Genomic DNA, 16,746 nt, shown 5'->3' with positions numbered 1-16,746 from the left:
ATGGTCGAACAGACGCAGATGAGTGAGACACTTCTGTAGTCATTACTAAGTTAAGCCTGAAGTGGTGAAAAAAAAGACACCACTGGACAGTGAATGACTGGAAACGATTCATTTGGAATGAGGCATCAAGCTGTACCCTGTGGCAATCCAACAGCAGGGTTTCGTTGGACGAATGTTAGTTGCCATAATGTGCAGTGCCAACAGAGAAGCACGAATGAGGTGGTTTACCGTGTGGGAGAGTATCTTTCGTGGTTAGGCTGTGGTCCTCTTATTGCGTTTAAGAAAACGTTAAATGTAGAAGGACAGGAGAAATTTAACCGCATTGCATACTGCATACAGTAGAGGAACAATTGGGAGATGATAACGGTTTGTATCAGCGTGACGTTAAGCAGCGTCTGTGTTGCAGTGGTCGCTCCAGAGCCGAGAGTACAACGTCAGTACCTCGTCTGATTTCGGCCCTTGTGGTAGAATGTGCTGCCATCCCTCCGCAGACATTCAGACACTTCACTCAAAGTGTACCCAGCACAGTTCAAGTCGCTTTAAAGGTGAATGGGGGAACACACTCCACACTAATGCCCACTTGTAAATATCCGGATACTTTTGACCATATTACTCATCCTTCCATATACACTGGTGAACAAAATTACAGTAACAAACCGATATTTACCCAGGCTACATCTAATCCACGATATAATCATACGAACTATAAACAGAAGCCTTACAATCGCGTTCTGCACGAAAGATGGCTTTCCGATCAACAGAGAACCAAGTCAACAATGACGTCAGCGTCACTATCAAGCCGGATTTGTTTGCAGAGTAGTCCCACGTCCACAATTGCTGTGTAAAGTCACAAACGGTGCAGTACGGCACAGAGAAGAGTGCAGTGGAGAGTCGTAGGAAGAATGGAAGCAGGAGAGTCGCAAACAGATGAGGCCCGGTGGCTTAATGCGAATCGTTCTGTTGTTTCTCAGATGAGGGGACAGTTTATAGAGGCCGAAACTGTATCCTGGAGATCAGGACGGGAAGAACCACTTGTGACATCAGAAAGAGACGACTGTTGTTTGGCTGTAAGGGCACGACGGTACCGCCTTAGTACTGCTCTGCAACTGGCATCTGACTTCGCAACGCCGGCCGAAGTGGCGGTGCGGTTAAAGGCGCTGCAGTCTGGAACCGTGAGACCGCTACGGTCGCAGGTTCGAATCCTGCCTCAGGCATGGATGTGTGTGATGTCCTTAGGTTAGTTAGGTTTAACTAGTTCTAAGTTCTAGGGGACTAATGACCTCAGTAGTTGAATCCCATAGTGCTCAGAGCCATTTGAACCATTTTTTTTTTTTTTGGCTTCGCAACATCCCCTGGACGTGTTGTATCGAGGCAGAAGATGTACAGAAGGCTTCAGCAGAGTGGCAGACCTGTTGTGTGCGTACCTCTGGCGTGTCTTCCCAGGAGGGAATGTCTAGAGTTGAGCTGTCAACATGCCACCTGGAGGGTCAAACGGTTGGCCATTGCTCTTTTCACAGCCGAGTCCCGATTTGGTCTGGAGAGTGATTCTCGACGGATTCGCATCTGGAGGGAACGTGGAATACGTTTTCAGTAACCTAAGATTGTGGAAAGAGACCGATATCTAGGAGGTCCCTAATAGTGTGGGCACTGATTATGTTGGCCACTCGAACACCTCTTTATGAAATTGTGCAGGTGTATCGGCAAGGTTTAACTGCTGTGACGAGATCTTAGGACCTCATGAGCGGTTGTTGCGAGGTGCTGCGGCCTCATACTTTGCATTGATGGAGGATAACGCTCAACCTCGTAGGGCACAGGTGGTTGTTGTTTTTTTGGATATTGCACGCATGGCGTAGCCTGCTCGCCCTCCCGACTTGAAGCCCATCGAGCATGTGTGGGATGAACTAGGAAGACGGGTTGCATCAGTGAAGGTGTTGACCAACCGCTCTCCAAGACTTACGAGCAGCGCTGCATGAAGAATGGGCGTTACTGCCACAATACGAGATTGATAACATCAGTCACAGGATGTTCCGTCGTTGTGAGGCCTGTATTGGTGCCAGAGGTGGTCACACCCCATACTGAGCACCTTAGCCAGTTTCCAGAATGCGTGTGCAAATCACTTAAGTGGAAAAAAAACAAGGAAAATTTTTGTATACCGTTATCGATGTTGCAATTGTTTACGTTATGCATTTTTTACATGGTTTCCACTTCACTATAACCTGATTATACTGTTTTGTGACAAAATTGAGACGCCCTGCTAAACCTACAGGACAGGACAGGTAGTTTAAATTGTGGAAAGGGGCCAAACTAAACGGCTCTCAGCTACACTCGAACATACAACTCTATTTGTTTGACCAATCACTACAAGAGCCAAGAAAATTAAAAAAAAATACAGCATTAATTTGTGGAACTTAATTACCGGCTGAATGCGCTATACAATCTCATGCCTTAAGGGCAAGACCACTTTAATTTAAAATCGCCTGAAAGCCAATAACTTAAGACTCAAACCAAAATCAGAAATTTAAAAGGCAGAAGGCCTTATCTTAAATCAGTTCTTTCAATTAGTCTGAAGGCCCAAACAATCTCGCACCTTAAGAGTAAACAATAAAAAAAAAATCGGATGAATGCCCATCACTTAAAGATTCAAACCAAAATAAATTTTTAAAAGGCCAAAAGGCCTTATCTTAAAACAGTTCTTTAATTAGGCTGAAGGCCCAAATAATCTGACACCTTAAGAGCAAGACAAATTGAATTTGAAAATTGGCTGAAGGCTCATCACTTAAGACTCAAACCAAAATAAATTTTTAAAAGGGCAAAGGCCTTGCCTTAAAACAGTTCTTTAAATTAGGCTGAAGGCCCAAACAATCTTACGCCTTAAGGTCAAAACAACATTAATTTAAAAATCGGCTAGAAGCCATACAAATACAAACAACAAGAACAAACATGAAAAGGTAGTACACCCAACGGCGCTCAGAAGTTTCCGAGGGTCGGCCTGGGATTCAAACACTAACGCTCGCATAGGTGAGACAGGCAGTCGGCCCAACCATTCTCAATCCGACGACAACCCAACCGACAGACAGTCAACGGACCCACTGACAAGATAGCTTCCGCTCCACCCGACCACAACACAACAGGGGGTTCAATGGGACAACTTAGAAAGTATTGGCGTCCACAACCAATTATACATTGAGCTGTCAAACTACACACCGTGCTGGACAGCGACAACACGATGAGAAAAATACACTGCCTGAATTTACGTCAATGGCCAGGGCAGAAGATTCCGCTGGTGCACTGCAATTCAAAATAACCAAGTACAGTTAAACTCCATCGGAGGGTGACTAAAATTTGCCAACTTGAAAACACAGGTTTTTGCTCCCGGGAATTTCCCAACAGTCAACAGCGAACTCCAAACGACACAATGTGAACAGTCGTGACTTGCTGGTAGATTAAGTCAAAATTCAACTTTCGTGTCCAGGATCGGTGAGCCACGGACCTCGTAGCAATGGGAACAGCACCACACACTGCAACCGCGCGTGGACTCCCCCAACGGCCCCGGCCAAACTACGCGCCGTGGAGGTTTCCTCGCTGCTCCACGCCAGCCGACCAACTACTCGCACACTGCACAGCTGGAAACTATAAGCGCGAGGCCAAAGATAGCCCAAGGGTGCGAGTATCGATACACGCTGCTGCTGCTGCCACTCGCGGAGAGAGAGGATAACAGCATAATCGCCATAACCGCGGGAGACTAAACACAGAGTAGCATTGTTGTTGTTGTGGCCTTCAGTCCTGAGACTGGTTTGATGCAGTTCTCCATGCTACCCTATCCCGTGCAAGCTTCTTCATCTCCCAGTACCTACTGCAGCCTACATCATTCTGAATCTGCTTAGTGTATTCATCTCTTGGTCTCCGTCTACGATTTTTACCCTCCACGCTGCCCTCCAGTACTAAGTTGGTGATCCCTTGATGCTTCATAACATGTCCTACCAAGTTGTGCCACAAACTCCTCTTCTCCCCAATTCTATTCAATACCTCCTCATTAGTTATGCGATGTACCAATCTAATCTTCAGCATTCTTCTGTAGCACCACATTTCGAAAGCTTCTATTCTCTTCTTGTCTAAACTATTTGTCGTCCATGTTTCACCTCCATACATGGCTACACTTCATAAAAATACTTTCAGAAACAACTTCCTGACACTTAAATCAATACTGGATGTTAACAAATTTCTCTTCTTCAGAAACACTTTCCTTGCTATTGCCAGTGTACATTTTATATCCTCTGTACTTCGACCATCATCAGTTATTTTGCTCTCCAAATAGCAAAACTCCTTTACTACTTTAAGTGCCTCATTTCCTAATCTAATTCCCTCAGCATCACCCGACTTAATTCGACTACATTCCATTATCTTCGTTTTGCGTTTGTTGATGTTCATCTTATATCATCCTTTCAAGACACTGTCCATTCCGTTCAACTGCTCTTCCAAGTCCTTTGCTGTCTCTGACAGAATTACAATGTCATCGGCGAACCTCAAAGTTTTTATTTCTTCTCCATGGATTTTAATGCCTACTCCGAACTTTTCTTTTGTATCCTTTACTGCTTGCTCAGTATACAGATTGAATAGCATCGGGGAGAGGCTACAACCCTGTCTCACTCCCTTCCCAACCACTGCTTCCCTTTCATGCCCCTCGACTCTTATAACTGCCATCTGGTTTCGGTACAAATTGTAAATAGCCTTTCGCTCCCTGTATTTTACCCCTGCCACCTTTAGAATTTGAAAGAGAGTATTCCAGTCAACATTGTCAAAAGATTTCTTTAAGTCTACAAATGCTAGAAACGTAGGTTTGCCTTTCCTTAATCTTTCTTCTAAGATAAGTCGTAAGGTCAGTATTGCCTCACGTGTTCCAGTATTTCTACGGAATCCAAACTGATCTTCCCCGAGGTCGGCTTCTACCAGTTTTTCCATTCGTCTGTAAAGAATTCGCGTTAGTATTTTGCAGCTGTGACTTACTGAACTGATAGTTCGGTAATGTTCACATTTGTCAACACCTACTTTCTTTGGGATTGCAATTATTATATTCTTCTTGAAGCCTGAGGGAATTTCACCTGTCTCATACATCTTGCTCACCAGATGGTAGAGTTTTGTCAGGACTGGCTCTCCCAAGGCTGTCAGTAGTTCTAATGGAATGTTGTCTACTCCCGGGGCCTTGTTTCGACTTAAAGTAGCAATCAAGGTTTAATCCAACGCATAACATGAGCCATCCACGGCTCAAAAATAAACACAGCCTTGCCAAATTTCCATTTGTTTAATTACTATTAAAAACAGTCTTGATCACCATTTATTTAACAAGGTGACCGTTTCGACCACTACTGTGGTCATCTTCAGACCATTGAGTAGGAACCCCTACTGATGGAGTAGTGATTCTCCAACAGAAAGAGGTTCCTACTCAATGGTCTGAAGCTGACCACAGTAGTGGTCGAAACCGGTCACCTTGTTAAATAAATCGTGATCAAGACTGTTTTTAATAGTAATTATTTATAAGACATTGATCACTGCTGTTCCCGTAATGCATTCAAAAGTATCCATTTGTTTAATTTCGGACACCGGTGTTGCTTACATCTATGTCCCTAATAGCCTTGGGCACGCCACACCATTTGACACTGTCTGACGCCGTTTCTAGACCCCCCCCCCCCCCCCTATAGTCTGCACGCCACTGTGCGCCAGAGCTACGTCGCCGGAGAGCAGCGCGCGAACTGACCTTCCTGCGGCCGTTGAGCACGTGATGCTCTATGGCGACGGGCTCTCCGCCCCCCTGCAGCTCCTTGGGGACGGCCTGCCGCCCCCACGGCTCCCAGCTGCCCTCCTCGGGCCCCCCGGCGGCCGCCCACTCCGCCCCCGCAGCCGGCGGTGGAGTCGCCGTCTTGCGAGCGTAGGCGGGCACCTCCTTCACGTCGCTCGCCTGCCCACACAAAGCACTTCCTTCACCATCCGCCATCAGGTGGACCGCAATTAGAGTAAATACAGTACACTTTACAAGGCACACTTCCTCGGCAGCAGTGTATGGCGCGATTGGAAATACAAACTTCACAACAACGTACAAAGTGCACGTGTATGAAATCGCTCTAACACACTGAACAAATACAGTTTTATCACTCATCTTGGTCAAACACCACAAAATAGAGCCCTCTGGCAAAGCATCGTGCTAACAAAGGCATTAAACTATTTTCCAACAAATACCCATCTCTGGATTCCCTAGTTACATTTTAACTGTATTTATGTTAACTGCCAACAACCTACCAGAGCAATGTTCTTCTAATATGTAACTAAATAACTAAGCCTCCTAGAGTTAAAAAGTAAAAAAAAGCCTCAAGTCATCAGAAGATCTAAACCAATGATTCAGATTTGATACACACATCAAAAAAGGTTTTGCATCACCTCGGTTCCGAGAGTTCCGGAACCTGTACAGAAAATTGGAATAGAGATCAACATAAACATCATTTCCGCCTTTTTTATTGCTCACGCAAACCACACATTGCGTGTGGTACTACCATACAGCGAGACCTTCCGAAGAGGTTTTCCAGACCGCTGCACACACCGGTACATCTAATACCCAGTAGCACGTCCTCTTGCATTGATGCATTCCTGTATTCGTGTACAGGCACACTATCACAAGTTCATCAAGGAACTGTTGGACCTGATTGTCCCACCCCTAAACGGCGATTTGGTGTAGATCCTCGGAGTGGTTGGTGGGTCACGTCGTCCATAAACAGCCCTTTTCAATCTATCCCAGGCATGTTCGATTATGGTAATGTCTGGAAAACATGCTCGCCACTCTAGTCGAGCGATGTCGTTATCCTGAAGGAAGTCATTCACAAGATGTGCCCGATGGAGGAGCGAAGTTTCGTCCATGAAGACGAATGTCTCGCCAATATGCTGCCGATATGGTTGCACTATCGGCCGGAGGATGGCATTCACGTATCGTACAGCCGTTACGGCGCCACATTATGCCACTCCAGAACAGCAGGGAACCTCCACCTTGCTGCACTCGCTGGCCAGTGTGTCTAAGGCGTACAGCCTGACCAGTTTGCCTCCAAACACGTCTCCGACGATCGTCTGGTTGAAGGCATTTGCGACACTCATTTCCTAAGAGAACGTGATGCCAATCCTGCGTGGTCCATTCGGCACGTTGTTGGGCCCATCTGTACCGCGCTGCACGGTGTAGTGGTTGCAAAGATGGACCTCGCCATGGGCGGCACATCATGCAGCCTATTGCGCACAGTTTGAGTCGTAACACGACGTCCTGTGGCTGCACGAAAAGCATCATTCAACATGGTGGCGTTGCTGTCAGAGTTCCTGCGAGCCATAATCCATAGGCAGCTGTCATCCACTGCCCTTGGGCAGCCTGAGCGAGGCATGTCTTCGACAGTTCCTGTCTCTCTGTATCTCCATGTTTGAACACACCGCTTTGGTTCACTCCGAGACACCTGGACACTTCCTTTGTTGAGAGCCCTTCCTGGCACTAAGTAACAATGAGGACACGATCGAACCGCGGTATTGACAACACGAGCTGTTTACCTCCTTTCTGGTGGAATGACTGGAACTGATCGGCTGTTGGACCACCTCCATCTAGTATGCGCTGCTCATATATGGTTATTTACATCTTTGAGCGGGTTTAGTGACATCTGCGAACAGTCAAAGGGACTGTGTCTGTGATACAATAACCACAGTCAACGTCTGTCTTCAGAAGATCTGGGAAACGGGGTGATGCAAACCTTTCTTTGATGTGTGTATGCGCGAAAAATGGCAATTATGGCGGAATAAGGAAAACTGCGACGTTATCCACACGAGCACTAAAAAATCCGTTAAATTTCCATTACACGATAAATCACACAAATCTAAATGCTGTCGGGGTTCAGTTAAATACCTAGGAATTACAGTTACGAACAACTTATATTGGACCAATCACAAAGATATTGTTGTGGGGAGGGCAAACCAAAGATCGTGCTTTACAGGCAGAACACTTAGAAAATGCAACAGGTCTACTAAACAGACTGCCTACACCTCACTTGTCCTTCTCTGCTAAAAATATTATTGTGCGGCGTGGGATCCTAGCCACGTAGGATTGACTGAGGACGTCGAAAAAGTTCAAAGATGGGCAGCTCGTTTTGTATTATAGCGAAATAGGCGGGGAGAGTCGAGACAGTGAGTGCCACGTATATGATACACGAGTTGGTGTGACAGTCATTAAAACATAGGCTTTTTTTTTTTTTTTTTTTTTTTTTTGCTGCGAGATCTTTTCACGAAATTTCAATCACCAACGTTTTGCTGTGTATGCGAAAATATTCTACGGCCAGGAACCTTCACAGGGATGAACGGTCACCGTAATAAAATAAGAGAAAACAGAGCTCGTATTGAAACATTTAAGTTCATTTTACCCATGTGTCGTTAAAGAGTGGAAGTGTAGAACAAATGGCCTGAAAGCGGTTTGGCTTACGCCATGCCAGACACCTTAATTGTGAATTGGAGAATAGCCATGTAGGTGTAAATGTAATACTGGTCTGCATACTGTGTTATGTGCGCACAAAACAGTATCTGTGCTCGGCATTAGCTAATAATTCCAGACCATGCAAACATAACAACAGAAGTATCGATTTAGTTCACTTTTAAGTTATACATTGTAACACCAGTTTTCGTCATTCGTATAAATACCAGTTTAGGTCAAAGTGTTTATCCACATATCGATTTATCTTACACACAAAAAGCAAACAATCCTTTTTGGGTGAATCATATCCCTTTGTAACATGCACCAGTTGTTGGTCATATGCTGGATGCTGGCAGATCTTGACAATCGTTATATATTTTCATTCGTAGTGAAAAGCGTGGTCTGTGGTTTGTGTTCTGTAGCCGGTGGACAACAGAAAAGCTACCTGCCAGACGGATAAAAATTTCAAAGATATTGTCGCAAAACGCAATAGAACTCATTTATCGATACAGTTCACCGTATAACCATTACTCATGGTGATAGATGAATGCCTTTTTGCCTATTTTCTTGTCACAGCACCAGTACCCAGCATTATACTATGGAAATAAACGTGTGACTGCCATGTGCCCCGTCTGAAGACGACCCTAGCAAGGTGCCAAAACTATTTTGTGGGAACATTAGAAAAATGTAGCTGGGTGCACTTTTCTGTATTCATATAGAAATACAGAGTTTATCGAAAGAATTAATCCGGTATCAAAAGGCTAGGCAAACTTACGGTACTAAGCTTTATAATAATTTTAATTTTCTGTCAAGGTTGTATTGGAACATTCTTCAAACTGTGGAATACTGTGATATATCTTCAACTTTTGCAGTCCTGTTGTCCTGAGTTGCGTATAATATTTATGTCGACATTATTACTTTCAGACCATCTGAATAAGAAACTGTTTTTGTGCCACAAGCGTTTCGCCTTTATTATTTGCAAGGCATCTTAAGTGGCCTGAAGTATGTACATACTTTTCTTTATGCTATTCAGTTTACATTTTTGACTTTGTATATAGAGATTATAAACAGTATTGGCACTTCCTGCTTTTCTACGATTTAGTAACAATTTGCGGGTTTCGTGGATGTAGCTCTACCTATTTACCCATCGTTACTTAGTAGGACTGACCACGTAATAAAGGGAAACAGGTACCTGCATATTTTCCTGAAAAGTGCTCACTGACATGAAAAGATGGCGTCGTTCGATCTTTGTCAAATTTCCACATCAGCAAACTTTCAAAATGATTCGCAGAAATTTTACTTCCTTAATGTGGAGGTGGTAAGTTCCCACGCGACCAAACTGCTGAGGTAATCGGTCCCTCGGCTTACACACTACTTTAACTTAAACTAATTCACGCTAAGGACAACACACACACATCCATGCCCGAGGAAGGACTCGAAACCCCGGCAGGGGGAGCCGCGCGAACCGTGGCAAGGCGCCCGAGACCGCGCGGTTTCCCCGCGAAGCTTTCCTTAATGTCTGTGATGAATGAGATCAGTAGAGATGAACAGGTTCACACAATATAGGCTACTGAAGAGTGCATTAAATATGCGGTCGGCCGGAGTGGCCGAACGGCTCTAGGCGCTACAGTCTGGAACCGCGCGACCGCTACGGTCGCAGGTTCGAATCCTGTCTCGGGCATGGATGTGTGTGATGTCCTTAGGTTAGTTAGGTTTAAGTAGTTCTAAGTTCTAGGGGACTGATGACCTCAGCCGTTAAGTTCCATAGTTCTCAGAGCCATATGAACCATTAAAGATGCCTGTAAACTAAACATGACCCTGCAAGAAGCTTCTGGTGGCCCATCCGCACTCACACAATGTATACACAACAGTGGTACAATGAGATGCGAGTGGTGGCGCTAGTGAAAATAATCGACAATACGTGGCGGCAAATGCACGTACAAAGTCACTGATGAAAAATCATTGCAGTATAGAGTAAGAAATTCTCATAGGCGAGCTGCAAACATTTAAACAGGAAAAAAGTGTATAAATATTAGTACAGTAGCCTGCCCAGTAACAAAGCCATGGGGCTCAAGTATGCGAACTTGTACAATTAAGTAAAAAAGATTTAGAAACATGACGAAGAAATTTAGCAGAGGAGCGTAACTGACATTGAACGGAGTCGAAACGCTGAAAAACAATAAGAAATTAAAGAAAAAGAACAAGTTATACAATAGAGCACCCAAACAGAAATCTTCCTAACTAATAGTCTAGAGACACTATGCACCAGGACACGAGTTAGATGGTACATAAGCGTGCCAGTAAAAAATTTAGAAAAGTTTACCCAGAATGACTAAAAGTAAAAGAGAGCCAGTAATTGTCGAGAGGGTATAGCCCAAAACAAAATTAGTTCATAACGATAAAACTAGCATATACTTCTACTGTCACGAACAGGAACCGGGGCCAAATTGCATATCCCAAATATTCCATAAAATATAATGCAATTACAAAACTAGAATTTTTTAAAGGCAAATTCGTAACAGAAACCTACAACAAGCTTTAGAAATTTAACAGTAGCTTCGTAACGAAGTATTATGCACAGGGAACAGGCTGGGTGTAACAGTAAGCATCGCCATTTTCTACATCTACTTCTACATCTACATCCATACTCCGCAAGCCACCTGACGCTGTGTGGCGGAGGGTACGTTCAGTACCTCTATCGGTGCTCCCTTCTGTTCCAGTCTCGTATTGTTCGTGGAAAGAAGGATTGTCGGTATGCTTCTGTGTGGGCTCTAATCTCTCTGATTTTATCCTCATGGTCTCTTCGCGAGATATACGTAGGAGGGTGCAATATACTGCTTGACTCCTCGGTGAAGGTATGTTCTCGAAACTTCAACAAAAGCCCGTACCGAGCTACTAAGCGTCTCTCCTGCAGAGTCTTCCACTGGAGTTTATCTATCATCTCCGTAACGCTTTCGCGATTACTAAATGATCCTGTAACGAAGTGCGCTGCTCTCCGTTGGATCTTCTCTATCTCTTCTATCAATCCTATCTGGTACGGATCCCACACTGCTCAGCAGTATTCAAGCAGTGGGCGAACAAGCGTACTGTAACCTACTTCCTTTGTTTTCGGACTGCATTTCCTTAGGATTCTTCCAATGAATCTCTGTCTGGCATCTGCTTTACCGACGATCAACTTTATATGATCATTACATTTTAAATCACTCCTAATGCGTACTCCCAGATAATTTATGGAATTAACTGCTTCCAGTTGCTGACCTGCTATATTGTAGCTAAATGATAAGGGATCTTTCTTTCCATGTATTTGCAGCACATTACACTTGTCTACATTGAGATTCAATTGCCATTCCCTGCACCATGCGTCAATTCGCTGCAGACCCTCCTTATGGGTCAATCGGGGCATCCTCTAGCAATAGCGTTATGCGGAGGGGTATGGAAGGGCGGGTGTTACCAAACAGCTCTCCCGGGGAATTATGGGTTTAGTAGAACTGGTGCCCCACTTCTCGTTCAAGTAGCTCCCCAGTTGGGATCACGAGGCTGAGTCCTCCCATAGGTAGTACCAGGGACTGAACCCGTGTCCTTGGTATGGCAGTCAGCCGCACTGACAGTACGGAGCCAGACAGAGTATGTACGCAGGTACAGCCAAATAGTCACCCCCAGGAGAAGATGGAGGCGCCAGCGCCCTTGCCGCAGTGGTAACACCGGTTCCCGTCAGATCATCGACGAAAGCGCTGTCGGGCTGGGCTAGCACTCGGATGGGTGAGCACCTGGTCTGCCGAGCGCTGTTGGCAGGCGGGGCGCACTCAGCCATTGTGAGGCAAACTGACGAGCAAGTTGACTGAGAAGTAGCGGCTCCGGCCTCGTAAACTGAGCTGTGTGCTGACCACTTGCTCCTCCATATTCGCATCCAGTGACGCCTGTGGGCTGAGGACGACACGGTACCGTTGGGCCTTCATGGTCTGTTCGGACGGAGTTTAGGAGGAGATGGAGGGCGTACTGTCAGCTGGACAGGAGTGCTGACCTTCTTCCTGGGCGCGCCCTTGCTGATGGCGTCCTTGCTGATGCTCTCGGGCGGCAGCTCCGCGTGCGGCGTCGACGTCAGCACCTCGTGGTCCGCCCCCTCGTCGTCTCCCTCGTCGTGAGCCGCGGCCCCCGGCTCTGCCCTCTCCGTCCAGTGGATGGCCGGCAGGTCCGAGTGCAGCAGTGGGTGGCCGTTCTCCGGGGGTATCCGTCGCCTCCCTGTACACACGCGGCCAAACACTCTTCGTCCACACATGTAAAGGTAATTTCTGCGGGACCACAAGGAACGGGTATAGGAGCATTACAAATAACAATACATACAGGCTGGATTACAAAGAATACACTGCGTAATAAAACTGTTTGTAGTGAGATAAATGTACTACCCGATCTTAGATCATATGAAGTGAACGATACCGCGGTGAAGACGTAAATACCAAAGATCCACTACTATAAAACCATGTGAAAATGCAGAATGAGATTTTCACTCTGCAGCGGAGTGTGCGCTGATATGAAACTTCCTGGCAGATTAAAACTGTGTGCCGGACCGAGACTCGAACTCGGGACCTTTGCCTTTCGCGAGGAAGTGCTCTACCAACTGAGCTACTCTTTTTTTTTATTCTCTTATTTTAAAGCCCCTTAGGGAAATGGAACTAAAAAAAGGAACTAAGTGCCACCGCCACTTTTCATCCTATTTTGTTCGATATAGTTCGTTGCGTTTGGTCTGGGCGGACGTCACAAGATAGTCGTTCAAGTTGATCGCTGATGCCTTGACTCAGTTTTTTTCTTACAGAGAGCACGCAGCCCTCTGACCGAACGCGCTGAGCTACCGTGCCGGCAAGCGAATAGAACCGCTCGGCCACAACGGCCTGGTCTGCCTCATGTATCGTTATATCCAAATGGTTTATAAATGTTAAGCTACATTCAGATCCGATGATGGCACTTTTAGTGTGTTGAAACCGGTTATCCAGTAAACAGCATTTAAGTGATCTTGGCTTTTGAATTATTTCTACTGAAATATGTTACCTAGACAAATGAATTCCCGAAATTTAATTACATTAATTGTTTTTTGGTACTGTGATCTTTTTTTCCGTCAGTGTAATTATCTTCGGAATACATGATCTCAAAATTTTGTGAAAACCTAATGAAAATATTTTTGAAGTCCCAATCGCCTGTCGCCCACCATGAAAGCTGCAACGCCCAGTAGTGGGCAGCAGAGACCAGGTTGATCGCCACTTATGTAAAGAAATCACCCACTCCATATTGCCGCATCGAATTAATCGACGACTGCAGATAGGCAATCCAATAAACAGATTTCTAATGTGGCCTGTTGTTTCCCTTCCTGAACGATTCGTGTCAACTTCAATTAAATGCATGCACGAGATGACTTTTGTCGTGTCCCAAATGTTGCCCTATTGAGCACCTCTAATGTGAGTTACAAACTTGAAGACACCCTCTGTACACTGATATGCCTCCTTTTCTGGAAGTGACGCACGTAATTTAAGTGGAGTCGTCTTCTGAAACCCGGGAGGTACCTACGAATAACCCTCTATCTAGCCGTGACCCTGGTTCCCACGTTGACATTTAAACAACATTGCATCAACTTCAACTGCAAGATCGTAGCAAGTGTCTTGCTGAGCGCGACGAAAACGTGTTTCCGCCCGGAATCGAACCGGGGACCTTCTGCGTGTTGGGCAGACGTTATAACCGCTACCCCACGGAAACTGCTACGCTCTGCCCTCCACGTCTGATACAACTTGTAGGAAGATCGCCATTGTGGCATAAAAATCACTTTGCGGAAACGCACAATGCAGGTATTTCGCATTCGTGTGCAACAATCGACAGCGCCGTTGACTACCTGAATGCCATGACGAATAAGAGCTCAAGAAGTCATCGGAAATGCTCGCGGGAGAGTCCTCAGCAGCATCTGCTGCTCTTTCTTTCCTTATGAGGTACCGTCGATTCGCGCAGTCGTTATTGCAAAAGATGTCACCAAAGGCAATCCCTTCGTTAGCGGTACGACGTCTGGGCTTAGAGTTGATGCAATGTTGTATAAATATCAACGTGGGAACCAGGGTCACGGCTAGATGGAGGCTTATTCGTAGGTACGTACGGGGTTTCAGAAGACGACTCCACTTAAATTACGTACGTCACTTCCAGAAAAGGAGGCTTATCAGTGTACAGAGGGTGTCTTCAAGTTTGTAACTCACATTGGAGGTGCTCAATAGGGCAACATTTGGGACACGGCAAAAGTCATCTCGTGCATGCATTTAATTGAAGTTGCTGACAGGAATCGTTCAGGAAGGCAAACAACAGGCCACTTTAGAAACCTGTTTATTGGATTACCTATCGGCAGCCGTGGATTAACAATAAGTTGGTCACAGGTTACTGACCCAGGACTCTGTGTGTATATTCTGTGGAACGCATTTGTACACAAATAGGGGTGGACAACGCAGTGCATGAGTCAGTGAGGATTGCTGCAACATTGGACCATAGAATAAGATATGAGGTAAATGGATTTACCAGATAAGTACTTCAGTCAGGTACCATTCTGTAGAGAATGTTGGCACTCGGCATGATGACCGAATAGAAGGTGGAGTGTAAATATGGAGGAGCAGAGGACTGGAGAACGGCTTTACTGAGCAGTGGATGTGATGTGATACCAGCAAGTGTGGACAGTGATGACGTCAGGGCTGGACTCACCGCTACGACCCGGACCCGGAGGCTCGGAGCCCGCGGTCAGCGACTGGTTGTGGTCGGACATGGCGGGGACCGGCGGCATGTCCAGCAGAGGCGGCAGGTCCAGCTCCGGGGGCAGCGGGGGCGGCGACGGCGGCGGCGACGTCTGCGTCTCTGGGGACTCCGTGGCTGGACGGCTCTCGCCGGCGAGGGCGTCCAGTGGCAGCGGCTTCTCCTTGTCCAGACCCTGCACGAGGCGCGAGGGTGAGGTGAGGAGAGGTAAGAAAAACTGTAAGGGTTAAGTGGATAGTAAAGGGAAACGGTAAGGACGTGGAAAAATAGGAAAGAAAGTCTCTCCGTGTAGCCTTAACAGCACCTGTTACTCTGTTCAATAGCATTTTTCTGGCAGAGATTGTTACAGCTAAATTTTTTATGGACCTGTCGAGTTATATTGTTACGATTAGGACAGAAGTGGATGAAATGATGTAACAAGAACAGTGAGAACTTTGAATTTTGTGTTATGTATTGGAGTATAGATATCGCCAGCACTGTCCGTCTGTCCTTGAAAAGTATGTATACAAGCAGAATTGTATTAAAAACCCTGTGAGAGAAAGACAGGTGAAAAACGTAGTTTTCGTGATTTTTCAATCCAGGTGTAAACTATTTTCCCCGCTGCAGAAGACTTTTTAAAGTCGAGTAGAGGTACTTAACAATTTCGTTTGTTCTGTGAGGCAGTGTAACGTTTGAGGTTATGAGAAATGAAGTTACACATGTGTTTGTGTCTAGCTATGATGACACTTTCTTTTTTTGTAGAGAACAGTGGGACCGTGGCTTAGGGGAATAATGGGATGATTTGTCGATTTGTCACTGTTATTTGACGATCGATAAAGCTTTTTTTTTTTTTTTTTTTTTTTTTTTTTTTTTTTTTTTTTTTTTTTTTTCCCCAATGAGAACATGGCCAAGAAGGCTGTATTCTTTTCATTATCCGTCCAGTTGTCCAATTCCAACTGTTAGCCATTTTAAAGCACATTTCTTAAGCTTCCAGCTTCATTTCGTATTCTAAGGCGGAAGCTCAAGTGAGGTGCTTGAAAATGACCCACCGTTGAAATTGGCAATGAAAAGAATACAGCCTATTTAGACCATGTTCTACTACACGTTGTGGTTGTGTATCCCCCACAAAAACAAAATTTAAAATTTATGAAAGATCTGAATGAAGCTTGTGTGGAATATGGGATGCAAATAAACACAGCAAAAACAAAAAGTATATTCAAAAATATTCAAATGTGTGTGAAATCTTATGGCACTTAACTGGTAAGGTCATCAGTCCCTAAGCTTACACACTACTTAACCTAAATTATCCTAAGGAGAAACTCACACACCCATGCCCGAGGGAGGACTCGAACCTCCGCCGGGACCAGCCGCACAGTCCATGACTGCAGCGCCTAAGACCGCTCGGCTAATCCCGCGCGGCATAAAAAGTATGATCATCAGTACAAGACTGTTCAGTATTAAAGTAGGACAATTTACCATTAGCCAAGTAAGTGCATTTAAATATCTTGGAAGCACAATAACTG

The 16,746-nt window shown here is 45.4% G+C and overlaps 1 protein-coding gene and 1 non-coding gene across 2 annotated transcripts in view; both read right to left on the bottom strand.

Annotated features, from left to right (window-relative positions):
• LOC124718766 (nascent polypeptide-associated complex subunit alpha, muscle-specific form-like) overlaps positions 1-16,746 on the bottom strand; it is a 268,702-nt gene that overhangs the window by 13,785 nt on the left and 238,171 nt on the right. The window contains exons 6-8 of the mRNA XM_047244379.1: positions 15,197-15,461; positions 12,498-12,715; positions 5,753-5,953 (exon numbers count right to left, since the gene is read on the bottom strand). Coding sequence (XP_047100335.1) covers positions 5,753-5,953; positions 12,498-12,715; positions 15,197-15,461 — 684 coding nt within the window. The remainder of the gene's footprint in view (positions 1-5,752; positions 5,954-12,497; positions 12,716-15,196; positions 15,462-16,746) is intronic.
• Trnav-aac lies at positions 14,146-14,218 on the bottom strand. Its single transcript has one exon. It is a non-coding gene; the product is annotated as a tRNA-Val (tRNA).

The sequence above is a fragment of the Schistocerca piceifrons genome, chromosome 10 (genome assembly GCF_021461385.2).
Source record: "Schistocerca piceifrons isolate TAMUIC-IGC-003096 chromosome 10, iqSchPice1.1, whole genome shotgun sequence".
In the NCBI taxonomy this organism is placed as follows: Eukaryota; Metazoa; Arthropoda; class Insecta; order Orthoptera; family Acrididae; genus Schistocerca; species Schistocerca piceifrons.
This window is presented reverse-complemented; position numbering and strand designations above follow the sequence as displayed.